Genomic DNA, 24,036 nt, shown 5'->3' on the forward strand with positions numbered 1-24,036 from the left:
AATAAAATAATATAATAAAATTTATAAATAATAAAATTAATAAAATTTATATATATATAATAATAAAATTCCTGAATACTTCAATTATCGAATTATAAATGTTCGGAATTGTTAAATTTCTGAATAACAAAATTACTGAAGTTTAAAAATCCCGAATAATAAAATTATCGGATAATAAAATTATTGACTGCTTACAAGATTACCAAATTGGAAATTCCCGAATAATAATATTTCGAAATAATGAAATTCCTTAGTAAAATTCCCGAATACTACAGTTCTTGGAGTATGAAAGTTCCGAATTGAAAAAATCCTGAATAAGAAGATTCTCGAATAATGAAAATCTCGAAATAAAAAATTCCCGAATAATAAAATTTCAGGATAATAAAATTCCAGGAACATAAAAATTCCCGAATAATAAAGTTTTCAAATAATAAAATTCGACAATAATAAAATTCCCTAATTATAAAAGTCCCTAATCGTAAAATTCTCGGAAATAAAATTTCCGGATGATTAAATTTTTCAATTATAAAATTCTTGAATAATAAAATTCTCTACTTTCAAAATTCCTGCATAATAAAATGCCCGACAGTTTATAATATTACCGAATTTTTAATTTCTCGAATCAGATAATTACACAATAATCAAATATTTTTATAAAAAATGTAAATTTTCAAAGTTTCTAAACAAATTTTTTAAATTAAAAATAAAAATAATTTAAAATGATATATTTATGATTGGATTTTTTCAAGTTATTGTTTTTTTTTAATTTAAACAATAATTTTAGAAACTTTAAATCTTAAAAATAATATTTTTCTATAAATAGATTTGAGTTTTCTATTTTTTCAAATAAGTAATATTCATAACAAACATTTTATATTTCGGGAATTTTCTAGTTCGAATATTTTATAATTAAAAAATTTTTTGTCGACGTTTTTATACTTCGGAAATTTAATTATTCGGAATTTTCCAATTTTGGAAATTCTGAATTCAGGAATTTTATTTTTCGGAAATTTTATAATGCGGGAAATTTATTATTTGGAAATTTTATTTTTCGGGATTTTTTTAGTCTTCCTATTTTATTCCTGAAGATCATTTTATTTAAAGTCATATGTTAGTCACGACCAAAAATGGAATTGATAAATTTTTAGTTAAAAGAATTAATTTCAAACTAAAAAAATAATCGAATTCTTTAATAAAATAGTTGAATTATCAAACGAAGCTATGATATTTCAACTACAATAATAAATTTTAAAACAAAATAGTTGAACTATCAGTTGAAAAACAAAAAATAATTGGTTAAAAAGTCTTTCAACCAGCAGTTATAAAGTTTTAAACAAGAAGACTGATGTTGTTTCCAAAAAAGGCGAATTTTCAAAAAATAGTTGAATTTTCAGCTAAAAAAGATGTATTTTCAACCAAAAATAATTGAATTCTCAACCAAAAAAGATGAATTTCTACAAGAAAATGGAAAAGTAAATTTCTGAATTAAAAAGTCATTTTCAAAAACCAAAACGAATTTTTAACAGAATATTTAAATTTTAAAACAAAACGATGAATTTTTATCCACAAAGATTTTTTTTAAAGAGGAATTTTCAAAAAATTGTTTAAATTTAAAGTAAAAAATTAATTTTCAGTTGAAAAAAACAAGGATTAAAACAGTAGGTTAACTTTTAAACAAGTATTAAACATTCTCAACCAAAAAGATGTATTTTCAACCAAAAATTTAAAATATATAACAAAAGATAAATGTTTAACAAAGCGGTTAAATCTTTTCGTTAAAAAAAATGAATTTGTAAAAAAAAAGTATTCTCGACAAAATAGTTCAACCGAATTGTTGAAATTTCAAGCTAAAAAGTCCAAATTTCTACAAAAAAGTTAAACATTCAAACCGAATATATGAATTTTAACAAGAAAAGTTAATTTAAAAAAAAAATAGTCTAACTTGTGTAGAAGCTATAGATTTTATAATACCGTTGAATGTAATTATTACTAGCATTATTAGCTATTTATAAAATCCTTGTAAATCGTTCTGTTCTTTGAATTATTTATTATTCTAAAACACCTTGCATAGACAATAAATTGATTTAGATCTTTGTTGTACAATATAAATCTTTTTTTTTTCTTCTTAATTTTGTATTCAGTCCGTTCAGTGTACATTTGCAGTGGTAAAAAAAGAAAATATTGGCTTTGTGTAATGTTTACTGATCATAAACTCTCTATACTTTTTAACAAAATAGTTGCATTATCAACAAATAATAACAATTTTAACAAAAAAGTCGATTTTTCAACCAAACAGTAAAATTTTCAACCTAAAAAATGAATTTTTAACCAGAGAATCAACGTTTAAACAAAGAAGATTAAAAAAATTAGTTGCATTTTCATTTATAAAGAAAAATATATTTTGCAACTAAAATAATGCACCTTTAACCAACAAACTAATTTTTAATGAAGTAGTTCAAGTTTTAAAAGGAAAGAATTGTTTATAGAAAATAGTTGAATTTTTTTAACAAAATATTTTAATTTGTAATCACAGAGTTAACTTATCGACCTTAAAAGGAAAAAATGTTAACCAAATTGTTGAACTAAAAAAGATTAATTATCAACAAATCACTTGAATTCATAAACAAATAGTTGAAATTTCAAATGAAAGGGAATAATTTTAAACAAAATAAATGAATTTACAACCAAATAGTTGAATTCTCAATCAAAAAGATGAATTTTTAGCGAAAAAGATTAATTTTTTACCCGAAAAACAAAGTTTTAACATATTAATTAAATTTTCAACAAAACTGTTCAATTTTCAACTATAATATTGGATCTTCAACGAAAACCAAATCAATTTTCAAACAAATAGTTGAATCTAAGAAAAACAATTCAATATCAACAAAAAATTTGAATTTTTATCAAATTAGTTAAACTTTGAACTGAAATATTGATTATTAAATAAAATTAGTTTTCAACCAAATAGTAGAATAAAAAAGAAACAATTCAATACCAACAAAAAAGTTGAATTCACAACCAAATAGTTGCATTTTCAACAAAAAAATCAATATTATAAAAATCAATTTCAACAAAACAGTTAAATTTACAACCAAATAGTTAACATTTCGAACAAAAGGGACGAATTTTCAACAAAATAAATGAATTTTTACCAAATAGTTAAATTTTAAAACTACTATGAAGATAAATTTTCAACCAACTTTTAAGTTTCAGTCAAAGAGATGAATTTTCTACAAAAAAGGACATTTTCAACCAAATACTTGAATTTTAAATTAAATACGATCAATTTTTTTTTTTATCAAAAATAGAATACTTAAAATTCCAGTGGAAGAAATTTGCATTATAACACACAAAAAAACGAATTTTGAACAAAATAGATGAATTATCAACCAAATTCTTGAAATTTCAACTAAAAACTGTCAAAATTTCAAACCAAAAATGGAACAAATAAATATTTCATAAAAAAATGCATTTGCAACAAAAAATCTATTCAAAAAGGTAATGGTAAAATTTTCGAATGAAAAAATTAATTTTCCAACAATAATTTTCTATAGAATAGTTAAATATTTAATCAAAAAGACATATTTTCAACTAAAAAATGCATTTTTAAGGAAAATTTTAGGAATTTAAGGAATTAATTTTCTACCAAAAAGATAAATTCACAAAAAATTACATCAATTTTCTATCGAAATGTAAAAATTTTAACTAAAAATTAGTCAAAGTAGGCACCAAGCGCCTAAAGGAAGGGCTACGTATATTTAGGTGTTTATATTTTGGACCTTTTTTAATTTTGGGCCCTATGTCTTTTTGGGGACATTTGTCAATTTTGGTACCTATGTAAATTTTGGGACTTATGTCGATTTTTGAACGTATGTAAATTTTGTTCCCTTTCTTAATTATTGGCCCTATGTCTTTTTTGAGACATATGTCAATTTTGAATCCTATGTTTTAGCCCCTATGTCTGTTTTTGATCTTATGTCTTTATTGAACCCTATATCTGTTTTGGACCCTATGCCTGTTTTGGATCCTATGACTGTCTTGAATTGGGTAAATTTTGAGCCCTATTTTTTAAATTTTAGTTCCTATGCATCTTTTGGTCGAATATTATTCTGGTACATATGTATTTTTTGGACTATGTATTAGTTTTTGGCCCCATATCTGTTTTTAACCCTATGTCTGCTTTGAACCCTATGTTCATATGATTTTTTAAATCTTGTGTCTGTTTTTGACCCTTCATCTGCTTTGAACCCTATTTATGTTGTGGACACTATGTCTTTTTATAACATCAGGTCAATTTTGGGCCCCATATAAAATGTAGGCCCGGTGCCTTTTTTGGCATTCTATTACTTTGGATCCTCTGTCTTTTTCGGGCCATGTGTCAGTTTTAGGGCCTATATCTCTTTTGGGCTCTATGTCTCTTTTATATTATGTTTCTGTTTTGGGACTTATGTCTTTTTTGGCCCTATGTCAATTTCACGCTCTAAATCAATTTTAGGCCTTCAGACATATTCAGTCCCATATCTATTTTGGACCCCATGTCTTTTTTAGGCCATGTATCAGTTTTGGGCCCTATGCCTATTTTGGACCCTATGTATGTTTTTGACCTTATGTCTGCTTGTATGTTTTGGACCCTATGTCTGTTTTGGATACTTTGTCAATTTTGGGTACTATATCAATTTGAGACCCTATGAATTTTGGTCCCATTTTGTTACGTACCCAATGTTTTCTTTTGGCTCTGTGACAGTTTTGGTTCCTACGTCTTTTTTAATTCTATGCATGCTTGGAAAATATGTCTGTTTGGACACTATGTCTGTTTGGACCCTCTGTCAATTTTTCACCCTATATAAATTTTAGACACCATGACTCTTTTCAGGCCAATATAAATTTTAGACTCAATGCCTTTTTTGGATCATGTGAAAGTTCTGGGTCCTATGTCTATTTTGACCCTATGTCTTTTTCAACTCAATATCTATTTTGAACCATATGTTTGGTTTGAATCCTATGTATGTTCTGGAATCTATGCCTTTATGACACTAGGTCAATTTTGGACCCTAAATCAAATTTAGACTCTATGCCTTGTTTGTTACCATATCATTTTGGACCCTATGTCTGTTTTGGACCATATACCTGTTGTGTACCATATATTTTGGGCCTAATATTGTTTTGGGTTCAATGTCTCTTTTTGATCCTATGTCTGCTTTGAAAATATGTCTGTTTGACAATATGTCTGTCTGGGAACTATAACTTTTTGGGCCGTATGTATATTATTTTCCGCCCTATATGAATTGCAGACACCATGACTTTTTTAGCCCCATATACATTTTGGGCTTAATGCTTTTTTTGAATTATATGAAAGTTCTGGGACCTATGTGTAATTTGGACCCTATGTCTTTTTCGACTCTATATCTGTTTTGAACCATATGTATATTTTGGAATCTATATCTTTTTATGCCACCCGTTCAATTTATGGCCCTAATTCAAACTTAGGCCCTATGTATTTTTTCCCATATTATTTTGGACCCTATGTCTTTTTGGGACTATGTATCAGTTTTAGGTCCTATGTCTATTTTGGACCATATGCCTTTTGTGTACCATATGTCTGTTTTTGACCCTATGTCTGTTTAGGCCTAATGTAAATTTTGGGCCCCATATAAATTTTAGGCCCTGTCATTTTTGGTTCATATTATTTTGGACCCTTTGTCTTTTTTGGACCATGTGTCAGTTTTGGGCCCTGCGTCTGTCTTGGATCCTATGTCTGTTTCAAACCCTATGTATGTTTTAGACCCCATGTCTGTTTTTGACCCTTTGTCTGTTTGGGCCCTATGTCAATTTTAGGTCCTGATTTTTTGGACCTAATACTATTTTTGTATCTATGTGTTTTTTGGGCCACGTGTCAATTTTAGGTTCTACGTCTGTTTTGGACCCTATGTCTGTTTTGACCCTATATCTGTTTTGATCTTATGTCTTTTTTAGTTCCTATGTCTGTTTGAGCCTAGGTCAATTTTGCGCCCTATATGAATTTTAGGGCCTATGACTTTTTATCCTCATAGAAATTTTGGTTTCTATGTCTTTTTTGGGACCGACTCTAAGAAACCCTAAAAGCGATCAAAATTTTAAACCGAAAATCAAACAGATAAATTTTTAGTTGCAAAATCAATATTTAACCAAGAAACAATGAATTTCCAAGAAAATAATTAAATTTTTAACCAAATAGTTGACTTTTTAACCAAACTTCAATTGCTCACACGACTTATTCTGAATAATAATTTTGACGATTTGCAAGATATTTAATGACTCTTACTCAACATGATGATAGTCATATTGAAATATTCTGATTGTTATCTAATAACTATTCTTGAAATTGACATGGAAAACTACAAACACCTCTTATTAAGATTTATGGATGTCCTAAAGAAAACATTGGGTTTTTCCGCTTTTAATTTCATATTAATAAACAGCAAGAATGTTCTTATTGATTCCATTAGATTTTCCGGATATAAGTGGAAAGAGAACAGGTTCTTGGCGTATGAAATCATATCCTCAATCAATTTTATAGTTAATTAAGTAGTTGAAACTAATTTCGATTAGTTGATGACCAACTGAATATAAAAAAAAAAGGATTAATCACTGATTGTGTCGCGACTTGAACCACTTTTTTGTTGTACCCACGCAACCCATGTCGCAGTATCGTTTTGATGTAAGTAATACTCTGTGCGTTTAAAGAAATGTAATTTAGACAAGCCTGCGTAATTTTTATTTTCAAAAAATGATGTTTTAAAATAATACAGGAAAAACATTAACATAAAAACATCAACATTTAAGGAAACCCAAATTTCTATGCATAAATTGAACTAATTTATGATAATTATAACCATCATGAGTATCAATATTTGTTGACAACATTTCTGATTTTTAAACACATTTAGAAGACGATTGCGATTGGTTACATAATGTACGTGTATACGTTTAAAAAAAAAACTATCACTAAAAGTACTATCATCAATTTTCGTGATCTGTATTTACACCATTTTTTTTCTCTTCATGAAACGTTAATTAATGCGGTAATGTATTGCATAAAGAACTAAAAAATCTTGATGACATTCGAAAAAAGTAGTGTCTTCGCAGTGTGATTTGTGGTAGGACAAGAACGTGAATAAATTATTTGACTGAAACAGGTTTTGAAAAATTGATTAAAACAGCCTTTGTCAACAAAAATTATTTCTAAAAAGGAATTCTATTGTTAATCTCATTGCCAAAGTGCATCCCTTGAAATTCTCTATTTGAAATTCTCAATTAAAATATTGACATTTATGTACACACTGAACAAATAGGTCTATAGATTTGGAAAAGGAAGGTTCCTTCCAACCAAAAACGAAACAAGTATTTGGGTAATAAATTGTTGCAGAAATAAGGAAACAAGATGAATGCAAATGAATGAATGTTGTGAATAGAGAAAATGGAAATTGTTGATCAAAAATTGGTGATGGTGAAGATGCTAAAAAGAGTCTCAGATTTAATGTACTTTTTGTTACCACTGCAACCGGAGTTATTATTATCACTTTTGGAAACTTTTCCATAATGAGATCAGGTGAGTATCACACAGAGGTAGACGATTTACTGATCTTAGATTACATCGCATGTATGAAATGTCGAACTATCGTCATCGCGAGTACATGGATGACCGATCGCAACCCTACTCCGCATCCTATTAATTCCACGAATGGGAAAATAATTTCAACTAGATTTCTAAAGACAAAAAAAGCAAGTTTTAAAAAAAGGAACCCTCATGAGAAGCTCTTGAATCTCTTTAAGATCCTGTAATCTCGATTTAGAAGAAATTTGTTTATTATAAAAATATTTAACTATAACAAAAAGAAACATTGTGTTGCTGATGTGCTTCGTTTGCATTTAAAAAAACTGCTTGATGAACTTTATTATTATTCGCACCATTTGATAAAATTACAAAAAATATTGTTTCAGTCGTATGTTGAGATGAAAATGATAGTTGGGTTTTCGAAAATAAATGTATCATTTTTAGCTGATTTTTTAAAACACGGATTGAGTTCAACTAACTTTAATCATATCAAGGTTAAAAAAAAATCTTATTTGAAAATTTGACAGACCCGAAAATTTGGTATTAAATGAGTTTAGGATGAAACCAACTTGTCTATTCATTAAAAAGATTTTGGAGAAATATGTCAAGTTTTCTTAAAGAGACAAAATCCAAAATATTTTACATCTGTGGACAAATCATGATAAAAATTAAATAAATATATATTCTGAGAAACTTTTATAGAAAATTTATGATTGTATGTTTCATACATTTTACGAAAATTTTGATTTTATCAAGAAGGATACTAAAACTCTTCCATATTTTTTATTTAAACTTTAACTTTCTGCAAGATGAAAGAAAAAAATAGTGTTATTCGGCTGATAAATTTCTGTAATTCTGTTCAAAATTTAAAATTAGCCCAGGAATGTTAAAAATATTGATAATTTCAGACGTTATCGAACATTTAAGAAAACATTGAAATTCGCTCTAATTTTGTAATATCTTAAAAAACCCAGTTGGTTATTTGCCTTAGCTTTATTTTGTAGAGAATTTCAAGAGCTTTCAACTTGCTAAAGGGAAAATTTTTAACCAATTCTAAAAAACTCCTAGAAATGACTTCTAAATTAAATTTTTTTTTAAATATAATTTATGTTATCTAAATAATATATTCAATAATTTACTAATAATAATCAATAAACAAAGGTTTTCAGCCCGTTGAAATAAAAAAGTTAATATTTACTGTTTAGAAATGTTACAGAAGACTTTGAAACTTTTTAAATGAGTTTTTAAGAATAATAAAAAAAAAAAACATAGACGCTTTTAATATATTTTTTTAAAAGTTCAAGAGAATACAAAATTTCTTTAAGATGTCTAGAAATTTTTAAATTTAAAAAAAAAATGTATTTTAGAACTATGTTAAAAAAGATTTTAGGACATTTCAAATGATTTTAAAAATTGCAAAAAAAAATCTGGATGATTCTTAGAAAATGATTTTTCATATAGCAGCATTTTTTTAAGTTGTAGGGGAAATTTGAATTATTTTAAAACATATTTTGGAAACTTGAAAAAAAAATGAAAATTTTTTTTTACTTTTTCACTTACAGCTCTGTTTATGTCCTAGTCATGCCCTATTGGCCTGTCTAGCTCTAAAAATTTGATATAATATTTAATGCCCTACCCCTATCTAGCTCTATCTATTTCCTATTTCTGGTACAATTACATAAAATATCTTTAATGCAAACTATCTTCTGATGCAGCACTATAAAATTCCTACAAATATCCTATCTTAATTTTTACTCTATCTATTACCTATCTATGCCCTATTTCCTAATTCGTCACTAGGAAGTCCAACCTTAAAGATTTCCTATAAATGACCCTAAAAATATCCTATCCCTCCCCAACTCTATCTATGCCCTATTTCTTAATTCGTCTATAGGAACCCGCTAGAAATACTATTATGAGTATCCTATTTCTTTTTAACTATATCTATGTCCTATTTCCCTATGTCATCATTAAAATTTCCTATAAAAATTCCTAGAAATATACTATTTGTATCCAACTCTAATTTTGACCTTTTTCCTGGTCCACTTCTAGAAAATATTTCTAATGTAAATTATCTTCTGATGCAGCCCTATAAAATTCCTATAAATATCCTAGCCCTATCTAACTCTACCTAATACCTATCTATGCCCTATTTCCTAATACGTTACTAGGAAATCGCTAGAAATGCCAATACCACCTCTAGAAACAATCTTGTGACCCAGCTGTATAAAATCCCTATAAATATCCTCACCCTATTGAACTCTATCTATTTCCTATCTAAGCCCTATTACCTGATTCGTCCCAAGGAAATCGATAACAATACCAATATAATTATCCTTCTTCTGCCTAGCTCTATCTATGTCCTATTTCTCTATCCAACCGTCAACATTTTCTACAAATATCCCTGAAAATATCCTCTCCTTATTCAGCTCTACCTATGTCCTTTTCCTCTTTCGAACTCTTAAAATTTCCTCTAAATATCCTTTAAAATATCTTGTCCCTAACAAACTCTATGACCTATCTCCTGGTCCACCTCTTGAAAATATCTCTTGATGTAGATCTACAAAATCCCTATAAATACCCTATCCCTATTGAACTCTATCAATTACCTATCTATGCCCTATTACCTGATTCGTCCCAAGGAAATCGATAACAATACCAATATAATTATCCTTCTTCTGTCTAGCTCTATCTATGTCCTATTTCTCTATCCAACCGTCAACATTTCCTACAAATATCCCTGAAAATATCCTCTCCTTATTCAGCTCTACCTATGTCCTTTTCCTCTTTCGAACTCTTAAAATTTCCTCTAAATATCCTTTAAAATATCTTGTCCCTAACAAACTCTATGACCTATTTCCTGGTCCACCTCTAGAAAATATCTCTTGATGTAGATCTACAAAATCCCTATAAATACCCTATCCCTATTGAACTCTATCAATTACCTATCTATGCCCTATTTCCTGATTCGTCAATAGGAAATTCATAGAAATACCATTGTAAGTATCCTACTTCTGTCTAGCTCTATCTGTGTCATATTTCCCTATCCAACCCTAAAAATTTCCTACAAATATGCCTACAAAAACCCTATACATATTCAACTCTACCTGTCAACTATTTCCTGGTCTACTTCTAGAAAATATCTCTCGATGCAGATCTATAAAATCCCTATGAATACTTTACCCCTATCAAACTCTATAAATTATCTATTTGTGTCCCACTTCCTGATTCGTCACTAAAAAAGAATAGGAATGCCACTATAAGTATCCTATTTCTGTCCAGCTCTATCTCTACAAATATCCTATCGCTATCCTATTTTATGACCTATCTGTGTCCTATTTACTGGTCCACCTCTAGAAAATATCTTCAACATAAATTATCTTCTAATCCAGCTCTGATATTTCCCCTGTAAATATCCTACTCTTTCTCCAACTCTATCTATGACCTATCTATGCCCTATTTCCTGACCAATTCTAGGAAATCGCTAGATATACCACTTTAAGTACCCTATACCTGCCCAGCTCTTTTTTGTTATCAAACTCTAAAAAATGTCGAGAAAAACCCCTATAAGTACCCTATTCCGTTTCCAGCTCTATTAGTGGCCTATGTTCTAGTTCCTGATTCAAATTCTAAGGAAAAACACAAGCATTCCACCATAAGAAAAATGTGTTTTGTATTGCAAATGTCTTTCATTTACATTGTTTGTTTTTTTTCAAAAAAAATTGTTTATTAATTTTGCTAACATTCGCACTGATTGATAACATCACATGAAGAAAATTGTTTCAGTCTGACCTACATGATGAGAGGAATACGTAATTTGGGTTTTGAAAGAAAAATTGTATCACGTTCGGTGACACTTTTCTTTATAAATGATTTTTGCACTTACTCTTCTTCCATCGCGCCTTTCCATCTGCGTTCACTGGAAGAGCAGCATTGAAGAATTGATTAACGACCACGGAAGATTTTCTCCGCAAGCTCTTCGGATTAACCGATTTTGAATGAACGTCTTCATTTCTTTCGTTCATGTTGACTGCCGTATACCTTCGACCGGTGAGACCGTTCCAAATCGCAACGACGTCCTTCATTGTGGATCACTGCACTTTTCACCCAAGCACCTGTCTCTGACAATTCTACGGTGAAATGTAACTATCACCAACGAAAAGAACTTTCAAGGACCGGACTATCACCTTCGATAAACAATGATCTATAAAAACGATCTATAATCCAAATTGAGTTTATAGAGCCTAATAGAAACGATCAAGAGAGATTCTCATGAGGGTTAAATTTTAATCGCTGAATGTTTTGTTTGGGGAAGCAGACAAAAGACAACAAATCTGATGATCATGTGTCTCTCTTCTTGCCTGTTTTCGAATAACCGCCCGGTACGTCCGCGCCGCAGATAATGCTGTGGCAAAGTGGAGAACACGATTTGGCGTCTTCTGAAAAAGTCATACGCCCCCTCCCTGACCCTCACTCCTGGCTCACCTATGCAGGTTGGAAGTGGCGACACACGAGGACCCCGAGCCAATCAGAGCTCGGCATTCCTCTTCTTACGCGCGGCCTACGTACTACACACGAACCCTCACCCACTCGTGCGAAACACGAGAGTTTGTTTATGTGATAGGATAAATGCACTTCATGCCTTTCCAGACATCCCGTAGACGAGAAATTATGCAAGTCAACTATGTTTTATGATTAAGGCTGGGTAGGACCTAGGGCAAACTGACAATGATAGAAGAATGCTCATAAATCATAATCACTGATTCAGAAGAAGCAATAATATTTATTGATGATTTGATAGTAATAATACGTGAATCAGGAAGATCAACAAAAAGGACATCGCGAGAGTGGGCCAGACAACCCTCGAGGGTGAAAGAACTCTGGTAATCCGCTTAACAGTTCGCTTAACCGAATTGGTAATTTGTTTTAAGCCGGAAATCCAAGATAATTCGTCGTAATCCACTTGTAATCCACGGTAATCCACTTGTAATCTGAGAAAATCCACTTGTAATCCGGGGCAATCCAATTCTAATTTGAAGTAATCCAATTGTAAATCTATTTCTAATCTAGCGTAATTCAGGATAATACACTTGTAATTCGCAAAAATCCACTTTTAAACTCGACTAGTCCAGTTTTGTTCTGAAGTAATCCACTTGCAATTCGCAGCTATCCACTTCTGAGTTAAAGTAATCCAGTTCTAATCTAGAGTAATCCAGGAGCATGTGCTTGTAATCCGAAGAAAATCGGGGTAATCACAGTATTACCGAGTGATCCACTTGTAATGCAAAATAATCCTGTTCTCAAATCGAGGATTCCAGTTCTAATCTGAATTAATCTAGGATCTCGTAATTGTAATCTGGAGTAATTCGGAGTAATAATAGTATTCCTGATAAATTGACTTGTACTCCAGAGTAATATAGTCTTCAACTGGAGTAGTCCAGTTACAATCTAAATTAATCCACTTGCAATAAGAATCTAACCACTACTGAGCTCAAATAATCCAATTCTAATCCAGTGTAATCCATGGTCATATATTTGTAATCCTAAGTAATATAGAGTAATCAGAGTATTCCCAAGTAATCCACTTGTAATTCAGAATAATCCAGTTTTCAACTGGAGAAGTTTAGCGTTGATCTGCAGTAATCCACTTGAAATACGAAGTTCTCCAAGTTTAATTGAATGTAATCTATTTCTAATCCAGCGTAATCCAGGATGATACACTTGTAATCCGAGAAAATCCACTTTTAAACTCAAACTGTCCAGTTTTAGTCAGAAATAATCCACTTGCAATCCGGCGCTATCCACTTCTGAGTTAAAGTAATCCAGGATCATGTACTTGTAATCCGAAGAAACTCGGAGTAATCACAGTATTACCGAGTAATTCACTCGTACTCCAGAATAATCCTGTTCTCAAAACAAGAACTCCAGTTCTAATTTGAAGTAATTTAGGATTATCTACTTGTAATCCGGAGTAATTCGTAGTAAGAATAGTATTCCTGATAAATTAATTTGTACTCCAGAGTAATACAGTCTTCAACTGGAGTAGTCCACTTATAAACTAAATTAATCCACTTGCAATCAGAATCCAACCAGTTCTGAGCTCAAATAATCCAATTCTAATCCAGGGTAATCCATGGTCATATATTTGTAATCCTCAGTAATATAAAGTAATCAGAGTATTCCAAAGTAATCCACTTCTAATTCAGAATAATCCAGTTTTCTACTGGAGAAGTCCAGTGTTGACCTGAAGTAATCCACTGGCAATACGAAACTATAGAGTTCTGAATTAAAGTAATCCAGTTCTAATCCAAAGTAATTCACAATCATCTACTTATAATTCGGAGTATTTTGGAGTAATCAAATTATACCAGAGTAATCCACTTATAATCAAAAGTAATCCAGATCTTAACTAGAGTAATCTAGCTCTTATCTAGAATGATCCACTTTCAATCCACGCAATACAAGTAATGAAAGTAATTTCAGTATTTCGAAGTAATACACTTGTAACCGAAGTAATCCACTTGTAATCTGGATATTTAGAAGTAATACTAATAATCCAAATATTACTTGTAACCTGGAGTAATACATTTATAATCCAAAGTAATCCGTTGTAATCCAGAGTAATCTCATTCTAATTTGGAGTAATCCAGTTCTATTCCTGAGTAATTCACTTGTAATCCAAAGTGATTCGAGTAATTCGAGTAATTCCCAATTAAATTAGTTAAAAATAAATTTTCTTGTGTTGAAAAATAAACTATTTCAGTTGCCAATTATGTTTTTGGTTAAAAATTTAACTATATTGTTGAAAAATTTAATTTTTCTCGCTTGAAAATTAATTCTTTCGACTAAAAATGTAACTGTTCCATTTTCAGTTAAAAATTCAGCTTCTTGTTTAAAATTTTAAACAGTGGTTGAAATTGATTTTTTTTCACTAAAAATTTAACTATTTGATTTTTGTGACATTTTGTCTTTCTTAGACGAAAATTCATGTGATGTTTAAAAAAAGTTTTTCCTTAGAAAATTAAGATTCTTGCTTTCAATCTTTTTGATTGAAAATTCACGAATTTTATCAAAAAGCCGTCTTTTTGGTAGAAATTAATCTTCTCCGTTGAAAAATGATTTTTTTCTTGAAATTTGAAATATTTTGGTGACAGATTTAACTGTTTTGTAGAAAAATCGTTTTTAAAAATTAATTTGTTTGACTGAAAATTAATGTTTTTGGGTTAAAAATTCAACTACTTGGTCCAAAATTCATGTATTTTGTTAAAAATTCGTCTTTTGGTAGAACATTAATGTTCTTGCTTGAAATAAAATTTTTTCTTACAAAATGTTTTTTTAACTAATTATTTAACTGTTTCATTTTTAGTTAAAAATTCAACTGTTTCACTTTCAGTTCAAAACTCAACTACTCAGTTAAAAAATTAACTAATTTGTTAAACATTCGGTTGAAAATTAAACTATATTCTTGAAAATTGGTTTCTGTTTGTTAAAAATGATTTTTTTAAACTGAAAATTTCAATATTTTATGTTTGTCTATCTTAGTTTAAAAATTACGTATTTCGTTCAAATATTTTCTTTTGTATAAAATTAATCTTGTTGCTTGAAAATTTTTTTTTTCGCTGAAAATTGAAATATTTTTGTAAAAAATTAACTGTTTTGAAAATAATTCGGCTTGTTTTTAATTAAAAATTTATTTATTTAATTGAAATAGAAAATATTCCAGTTTTATTGTCATATTATTTTTTTATTAAAAAATTCTGTTTTTTTGGTAGAAAATTAATGCTCTTGTTTAAAAATCAGATTTTTCTTCTAAAATTTATTTTATTAATTAAAAATTTAATTATATCCGTATATAATTATCCGTATATCATGTTTTATACAAATATAAAAAATTTAAAATTTTGGCGACCGTACTGAATCTGCAATTTTGAATCTTCAAATTTTGACCTCAAATTCAAAGTACTGTAAAAAATTCAGGGAAACTCTTTTTTAGGGAAAATTCCATATTTCCGTTTTAAATTATGATTCCTTAAAAAATTGGGGAATTTTCTAAAAGTAATTGGATAAATTGATAATTATTTGCCAAAAGTTAAGAGATTAAGTGATTATCATAAAATTTAAGAAATTTCTATCATTGCCATTGTGATTTTCATCAAAAGTTTATTTCGAAACATTTAAATAAATTTGTCAAAAGTTACACGGAACAAAAGTTTACTGTCTTAAAGAATTTTTTGTTTAAATTATGAAAACCGTTTCGAAGTAAATTCACCATGATGAAAAAAATATCCTTGACAACGATAGTTGTCGAGGTGAAGTGTAATAAAATCATATAAGCATAAGTCTAGAACCTTTCACTTTTCAATAAAAAAAATAAATTATAAAATTTGTGTAGGAACAGCATTAAAAACTTAACTATATTAGCTAAAGATAATTATTAACTTAATTATTAATTATTAACTATGACTATCACTATAACTATGATTTTTCAACATTCGAGAATTATTTCAATAAAATGGTTAAATATTTTAGAAAGAAGGTTTATTTTTCAAAAAATGACATGAATTCTCAACACAAAATATAATAATTGACATTTTAACAAAAGAAAAGGTAATTTGAGAGTTCATTTTCAACCAAATAGTTAAATTTTCAAGCAAAATAATTCAGTTTTCATCAAAAAGTGTAGTTTTATACCCAATAATCGAATTTTTTTACCAAAATGGTTAAACTTTTAACCCAAAAAGACGAATTTAAAACAAAACATTGTAATTTTTAAACAAATAAGGATGAACTCTTACAAAAATTGTTGAATTCTTAAACAAATAATTCAATATGGAAACAAATAATAAAAGTTATTTACTAAAGAAAGATGTGTGTTTACCAAAAATGTAACTGTATACTTTTTTTAACCTGAAAATATAAATTAAAAAATTTAATTTTCAACTGAGATGAAATTTCTACAAAAATATGATTTTTTGGATTCATTATGACGAATTTTCAACTACAAAATTCAATGTTAGAAAAAAAAAATTTCAACCAAACGGTTGAATTTTTAACTAAAGAAGATGAACTTTTCACGAAAAAATGGAATAGTTAAATTTTAAGATAAAAAAATAATTTTCAACAAAAAGGTTAATTTTCGTTAAAAAAATACGAATTCTCGACAACATATATAAATTGCAAGAAATTTAAAATTAATTCTAAAAAAAACAACAGTTAATATATTAACCAATGAAATTACTTTTTCACAAATTTGTTGTATTTTCTACAAAGTATATTAATTTTAACCATATCATTGAATTTTTAATTAAAAAAACAACAACTAATTTTTAACAAAGTATTTAAATTTAAAAAAAATGAATTTTCATGTAAAATGATGAATCTTCAACCAAAAAAATTGATTTTCTACTAAAGAAGACGAATTCTTTATAAGATGGTACTAACTAGAATTAAAAGTGGATTATAATTACATTTTCATTTTAAAACAGTGAGAGGGAATTAGGCGAATCAAGGGAAAATTAGAAGAGAGAAATTAGGAAAGGGGTAGTGGGGGGAAATTTGAGATAGAAAGTAGTGAAAACAAGGGAAGGTAAAAATATAGAAATTGAGGAAAAACGAAAGCAATGAGGGTAGGATAAGTAGAGAAAGTGAGAGGAAGTAGAGAAAATGATTTTAAGGGAGGTAGAATAGTGAGGGAAGTGAATGGTGGCCTGGTAGGATAGTGCGGGTGAGTAAGATGCGGGAAGGGATGGCTGAGAAAGGAAACTAGGAAAAGATTTATTTCATTTGGAAATAAGGGCAATGAAGATAGGGTAAGTGGAGAAAGTGAGGATTCATTAGGGACGGAAAGTAGGGCTAGTGAAAGAAAATAGTGGAAATGATTGAAATTGAGGAAAAGTAGTAGGGTAATGCAGGTAGGATAATGCGAGTGAGTAGGGAAGGAAAAGAGATGGTTGAGGAAGTTGTGGAAGGGGAGGAAGCGAAGGATGGAGGGAAATGAGGATTGGGAAAGTATATACAGTGAAAGGAAATTAGGGAAGTGGAAGTAGGTGGAGTAAGGGAAAATAAGAGAAGAGGACGTGAGAGGACATGTGGAAAGGGTTTGCAAGAGGAAATGAGGGGAGGGGAATATGTGGAAATAAAGAAAACAAAAAGTAGAAGAATTGAGGGGAAACGAGGGGAGGATAAGTAGAGAATGTTTGGATAAAGTAGAATGGGTAGGAGAGACATGAGGAAAAGTGAGGGGTAGTAGGGAAAATGATTGGAAGTGACAAAAGAGTAGTGAGAGGTAAGGAAAGTGAAGGGAGGGTTAGTATGGGAGTGCAGGTGAGTAGGGGAGGAAAAGTCATTGCTGGGAAAGGAAAGCATGGGAGGGTAGTGTTAGCTGGGGAAGAGTGGGTAGGGAGGTGAAGGAGGAGGAAGTTGGGGAAGGGAGGAAAGCGAAGTAATTAGACAAAGTGGGATGGCAAGGAGGGAAAGGAAAGGAAGTAAAGAGAAATACTGAAACTGATTGGAAGAGAGTATTGAGTAGTGAGTATTGAGGGGAGTGAAGGAAGGAATAGTATGGTAGTGATCTAAAGTGATTACTGAGGACGGAAAGTTGCGAAAGGTTCGTGTGTGCTGGAGAAGAGAGAATAGGGGAGGGGGGGTTGTAATATGGTTGGAAAGGGGAAAGTAGAAGACTAGGGGAGTATCAATAGGTTACGAAACTCTTTTTTGAAGGCGCGTGGCGCATACTTTTACTACTTTTTTATTGTTGTTTAATATCATTTATAAATATTTTAAATATATTTTCAATATTTTTAGGAAGTATTTCATATAATTTAAATTTCAAATCTAAAAATGGGCTTTGATAGTTTTAAGACGAACCAAACAAGTCAATGGTAATTTTCCTATCTCCACTAAAAGACACGAAAACCGTTCGAGGAAGGACCAGAGTCAAGTGACAAGATTTAATTGAAGAAACATGTTCACATTACCAGGAAATCCAATTAATGACCAATTATTTTTTTATTACTCCTATACCCTTGAAAGTTCATTTGCTTGTGAATCGTACTTTTTGAAAAATACTTTTTTGATAGATTCTCTATTCAAAAATTAATATAACTTTTATTATAAATACTTTATTAATGTTGATTTTTGTCAGCAAAAAGTAATTTTAATTTATTAAAAGACTGTAATAAGTATAAATGAAACTGGATATTTAAAAATTGTATTTAAATTGAAAAAAATGGAATAATTAAATTAGTATTCTTCAACCATATTTTATGAATTTCGCAATATTTTTATTTGTTATACCGTTTAAATCGACTCCAAATATCCTTGAACTTTTCAAGAGAACCTTGAATTTGATTTTTTATTATTCTTGGCTTGTAAAACGTTTATTTTATTAAAATCCTAAGAGTAATTTGAATTTTTTATTCTTTTAATATTTTTTGTAATATTTTAGTGTTTTCATATTTAAAATATAGTAAAGAATGCTAAAGTTTACATTGTTTTTATATTCAACCGAAAAATTTCAAAGGTTTAAAAGACTTTACAAAGACTGAAAAGATTTCAAAGATTTCAAAAGATTTCCAATGATTTCAAAATACCTCAAAATGTCTCACCAGATTTCAAAAGATTTTAGACCTTTCAAATATTTCTTAACATTTTAAAAGATTTCAGACATTGTCAAAATATTTCACGAATATTTCAGAAAGATTGCAAATATTGCAAAAGATTTAAGAAGATTTTATCAAAGTCTCAAGGTTTTTAAAGATTTCAGAAAGAAAAAAAGTTCTTACGAAGACTTTCACATTAGATTTAAAGATTTAGCAGTATTTCAAACGATTTCAAAAGGTTTCAAAATCTTGCAGAAGATTTCAAAAGGTTTCAAAAGATTCCAACCGGTTTCAAAACTTTTTAAAAAGATTTTTAGAAAGATTACAAATATTTGAAAAGTTTAAAAAGATTTCAAAAGATTTCAAAAAGATTTCAAAGATTTTCAAAAGTTTCAAATGTTAAAAAAAAGATTTTTAGAAAGATTGCAAATATTTTAAAATATTTTGTAAGATTTAAAATGATTTCAAGGTATTCCGGCAGATTGCAAAGATTTTGAAGGATTTAATAAAGATTACAATTTTTACATAATATTTCACAATAAATTCAAAAAGATTTTACAAAGATTTTAGAAAGGTTTGCGAAATTTCATTAAGCTAACTGTTCCATTTTGTTTCAAAAATTTATATTTTTTAGTTAAAAATTGAAATAATTGGTTCAATTTTTAACAGATTTGTTAGACATGGATCTTTTTTTTTAGTTGAAAATTAGTCTTTTGGCTCACAATGTAACTATTCCATTTTTTGTTTTAAATTTGTCTTTTTTCGTCGAAAATTCAATTAATTGGTTTAAAGTTAAACTTATTTGTTAAAAATTAATTTTTATGCCCGAAGATTCATAATTGTAGTTAATAATATATCTCCTTTGGTAGAAGATTTAACTATTTCGTTGGAAAAGCGTTTTTTGTTGTTGTTTAAATCAACGAATACATTTTTTTTAATTGTTTATTTTTTGTTGAGAATTCAATATATGAATTTTGGTTCAAAGTTTATTTTTATTTGTTAAAAATTTAAATATAGTATTGAAAAATAATTTTTTTTTAAATAATATTTTTCGTGGACAATGTAACTGTTCCATTTTTTATTGAAAATTTATATTTTGTAGTTAAAAATTGATCTTTTTCTATTAAAGATTTAACTATTAATTTCAAACTTTTATCTTTTTTAGTTGAAAAATAATATTTTGGGTGAAAAACGTAACAATTCTATTTTTTGTTGAACATTTTTCCTTTTTAGTAGAAAATTCAACAACTTCGTTGAAAGTTGATCTAGTTTGTTAAAAATTAATTTTTAGGATTACATATTCATCTCTTTCGTTGAAAATCTGTTTTCCTTGTTGTTCTTGAAAATTAACTTTTTAACTGCAAATTTCACTGTTCCAGTTTTCTTAGAAAATTGATCTTTTTTAGTTGAAAATTCATGTCTTTGGTTTAAAAATTCATTTTTTGTGTGTGGAGAATTGAACTATTTTGGTAAAAATTTAAGTATTTGATTAAGAATTCGTCCTTTTTAGTAGAAAATTAATTTCTTCAAATGAAAATTCAACGATTTTGCGGAAAATTCCACAATTTAGTTAAAAATTTAACTATTTGGTTAAAAATGTATCTGTCTTAGTGAAAAATTTATCTTTCAATATGAAGATGTACATTTTAGTTAAAACTTCATCCCTATAGTTAAAAATTTAACAGTTTTGTTGCAAATGAACCCTTATTGTGAAAATTCCAATTTTCGGTTTCAAAATCAATCTTTTTGGTAAAAAATTCGTTTTGCTTATTGAAAATTCAGCATTTGGTTCAAAATATACGTAGTTTTGAAAAATTATTAATTTTTTTTGAAAACTTATCTTCTTAGTTGAAAATCAAACTATTTGGTTAAATTCTTCTTTTTTTGAGATTTCGTTTTTTTAGTAGAAATTAAATTATTAAATTGAAAATTTAAAAAATTTGTTCAAAAATTAACTGCTTTGTTGAAAATTCAACTATTTGGTTAAAAATTAATCGCTTTAACAGAAAATTCATATTTTCGGGTTGAAGATTCAACTTTTGTGTAAAAAATTTGTTGTGTTTATGAAAAATTAAATTTTTTAAATGAAAGTATAACTATTGAATTTTTATTCAAAATTGTTTTAGTTTAAATATTCACTGTTTAGTTGAAAATATATGTAATTTGTGGAAAATTCTTCTTTTTTGGTAGCAAACTTAATCTTCTTGATTGAAAATTGAAGTATTTGATTAAGAATTTGTCTTTTTTAGTAGAAAAGTTTGGACGACCTAATAATTCCAAAAAATAAAATTCCCGACACTGTAAAATTCCTGAATAATAAAATTCGCGAATAATAAAATTGCAGAAAATTTTAAATACTGAATTGGAAAATTACTGAATATTTAAATTCGCGAATAATAAAATTGCCGAAAAATAAAAATACCAAATAATAAAATTCAACGATTTTGCTAAAAATTCAGCAATTTTGTTAAAAATTTAACTATTTGGTTAAAAAATGATGTGTTTGGTTAAAAATTCATCTGTTTTAATAAAAAATTTATCTTTCAATTTGAAGATATACATTTTAGTTAAAACTTCATCCGTTTAGTTGAAAATTTAACAGTTTTGTTGCAAATTAACCCTTTTTGTGAAAATTCATATTTTCGGTTTTAAATTCAAACTATATGGTGGAAAACTCGTTTTGCTTATTGAAAATTCACTATTTGGTTAAAAATATATGCAATTTTAAAAAATTATTAATTTTTGTAGAAAATCCATCTTCTTAGTTAAAAATTCAACTATTTCGTCGAATTCTTCTTTTTTTGAGAATGTATTTTATTTTAGTAGAAATTACATTTTTAAGTTGAAAATTTAAAAACTTTGTTCAAAACTTAACTGCTTTGTTGAAAATTCAACCATTTGGTAAAAATTAATCTCTTTAACTGAAAATTCATATTTTCGGGTTGAAGATTCAAATTTGTGGGTGTAAAAATTCGTTTTGTTTAATAAAAATAAAAATTTTTAAGTAAAGTATAACTATTGAATTTGTTTTTAAAATTGTTTTACTTTGAATATTCACTATTTGGTTGAAAATATATGTAATTTGTGGAAAATTCGTCTTTTTGGTAGCAAACTTAATCTACTTATTTGAAAATTCAAATATTTGATTTAAAATTCAAGTATTTTATTAAGAATTTGTCTTTTTAGTAAACAATTATTTATTTAATTAGAAAATTCGGGACGACTGAAAAATCCAGAATAATAAAATTCCCGACACTGTAAAATTCCCAAATAATAAAATTTGCAACTAATAAAATTGCCGAAAAATAAAAATACCGAATAATAAAATTCTTGATTAATAAAATTTCCGAAATTAAAACTTGCCTAATAATTAAATTCACGACGGTTTAAAATATTACCGACTTGGAAAAATCCCGAACAATAAAACACCCGACAGAAAATTCCTGATTTATAAAATATACGAATTGTAAAATTCAAGAAATTAAAGAATTAAATTTTGTTTAGAAATATAATTGATTGATTACATATTATTTTTTTAAAATTATTTTTAATTTGTTTAATTTCTAAAATGGTTTTAGTTCAAAAAAATGAAAATTTAGTTTGCAGCTACGGAGTTGCTGAATTTATACACTGCAATCAATGAAATATATATATTTTAAAAATTGTGATTGATTAATTTCTTGAATTTTACAATTCGGGGATTTTTCAATTCGGCTATTTTATAATTCTGTAATTTTCTGATGGGTACTTTATTCTTCGGGAATTTTCCAATTCGGTAATATTATTAACTGCCGGGAATTTTATTATCTGGATATTTCCAATTTCTTAAAATTATAAACTGTGGTGAATTTTATTAATCGGTAATTGTCAATTTCGGAAATTTTATAATCCGGCTATTTGATTATTCGAGAATTTTATTATTCGGGAATTTTCCAATTCGGTCTAGAAAATTTAAGAGTTTTGTTTGAAAATTGTTCTGTTTTGTAGAAAATTCGTATTGGTTAATAAAAATTAATTTGTTTAAATGTAAATTTAACTAGTCTATTTTTTTAACATTGAAATTAAAATTTAGAAATTAGTATTTTTAATCAAAAATTATTTTCCCAGTTAATTAAATATCTTATCAATTTTTATAAAAAATTCTAATATTTTCTTGTGAATAATGATCGCAATTGATCAAATGTCATTAGTAAGATTTCAATTTATTACTACGTTTTTCGTTGATCTATTTGATATGAAAAAAGGTGATTTACTTTTTGCAGAGTCGATTTCAACCAGTCGTTAGAGCTGTACCTCGAATAACACTAATTATTTTGCAATTTTGCATATCACTTGGATGAACGTTGTACTAATAATTTCCTCGAATGGGAACTTAAATTAGTGTAAGAATCGTACAAATTGCTTTGATCGTGAATGCACAAGAAAAGTGCATTTAATGGGATAATTTAATCATCAAGCAATTTTATCAAAAAATTCATTCTTTATGTTTTTTTTTTCATTTTTTACTTTTTCTTAGAATTAAAGCTGTGAATGAGATAATAACCCAAAATAGAACGTATTATATTTAATAAAAATCTTGTATTAAAAATGTATGCATTTTGTTGAGAAATTGTACTTTTTATTAAAAACTTGATTATTTTCTCGAGTATCTAAAAATTTGGTTAAAATTTCATGTATTTTCCTGAGCATTCGACTTTTTCAGTAGAAAATTAATTTTTCTGGTTAAAGATTCATAATTTAAGTTGAAAATTTATTTCTTTGGTAGAAAATTTATCTATTTGGTGAAAAATTAATTTTTATAACTGACAATTTAACTATTTAGTTGAACATTCAAGAGCTTAG

At 27.9% G+C, this 24,036-nt stretch overlaps 1 protein-coding gene across 1 annotated transcript in view; it reads right to left on the reverse strand.

The window, feature by feature from the left end:
- Positions 1-11,981, reverse strand: part of LOC117177382 (scavenger receptor class B member 1-like) — a 133,714-nt gene extending 121,733 nt beyond the window's left edge. The window contains exon 1 of the mRNA XM_033368032.1: positions 11,481-11,981. Within this exon, the coding sequence (XP_033223923.1) occupies positions 11,481-11,679 (199 nt within the window). The 5' untranslated portion in view covers positions 11,680-11,981. The remainder of the gene's footprint in view (positions 1-11,480) is intronic.
- Between the last annotated feature and the right edge of the window lie 12,055 nt (positions 11,982-24,036).

This window comes from Belonocnema kinseyi, chromosome 7 (genome assembly GCF_010883055.1).
Source record: "Belonocnema kinseyi isolate 2016_QV_RU_SX_M_011 chromosome 7, B_treatae_v1, whole genome shotgun sequence".
In the NCBI taxonomy this organism is placed as follows: domain Eukaryota; kingdom Metazoa; phylum Arthropoda; class Insecta; order Hymenoptera; family Cynipidae; genus Belonocnema; species Belonocnema kinseyi.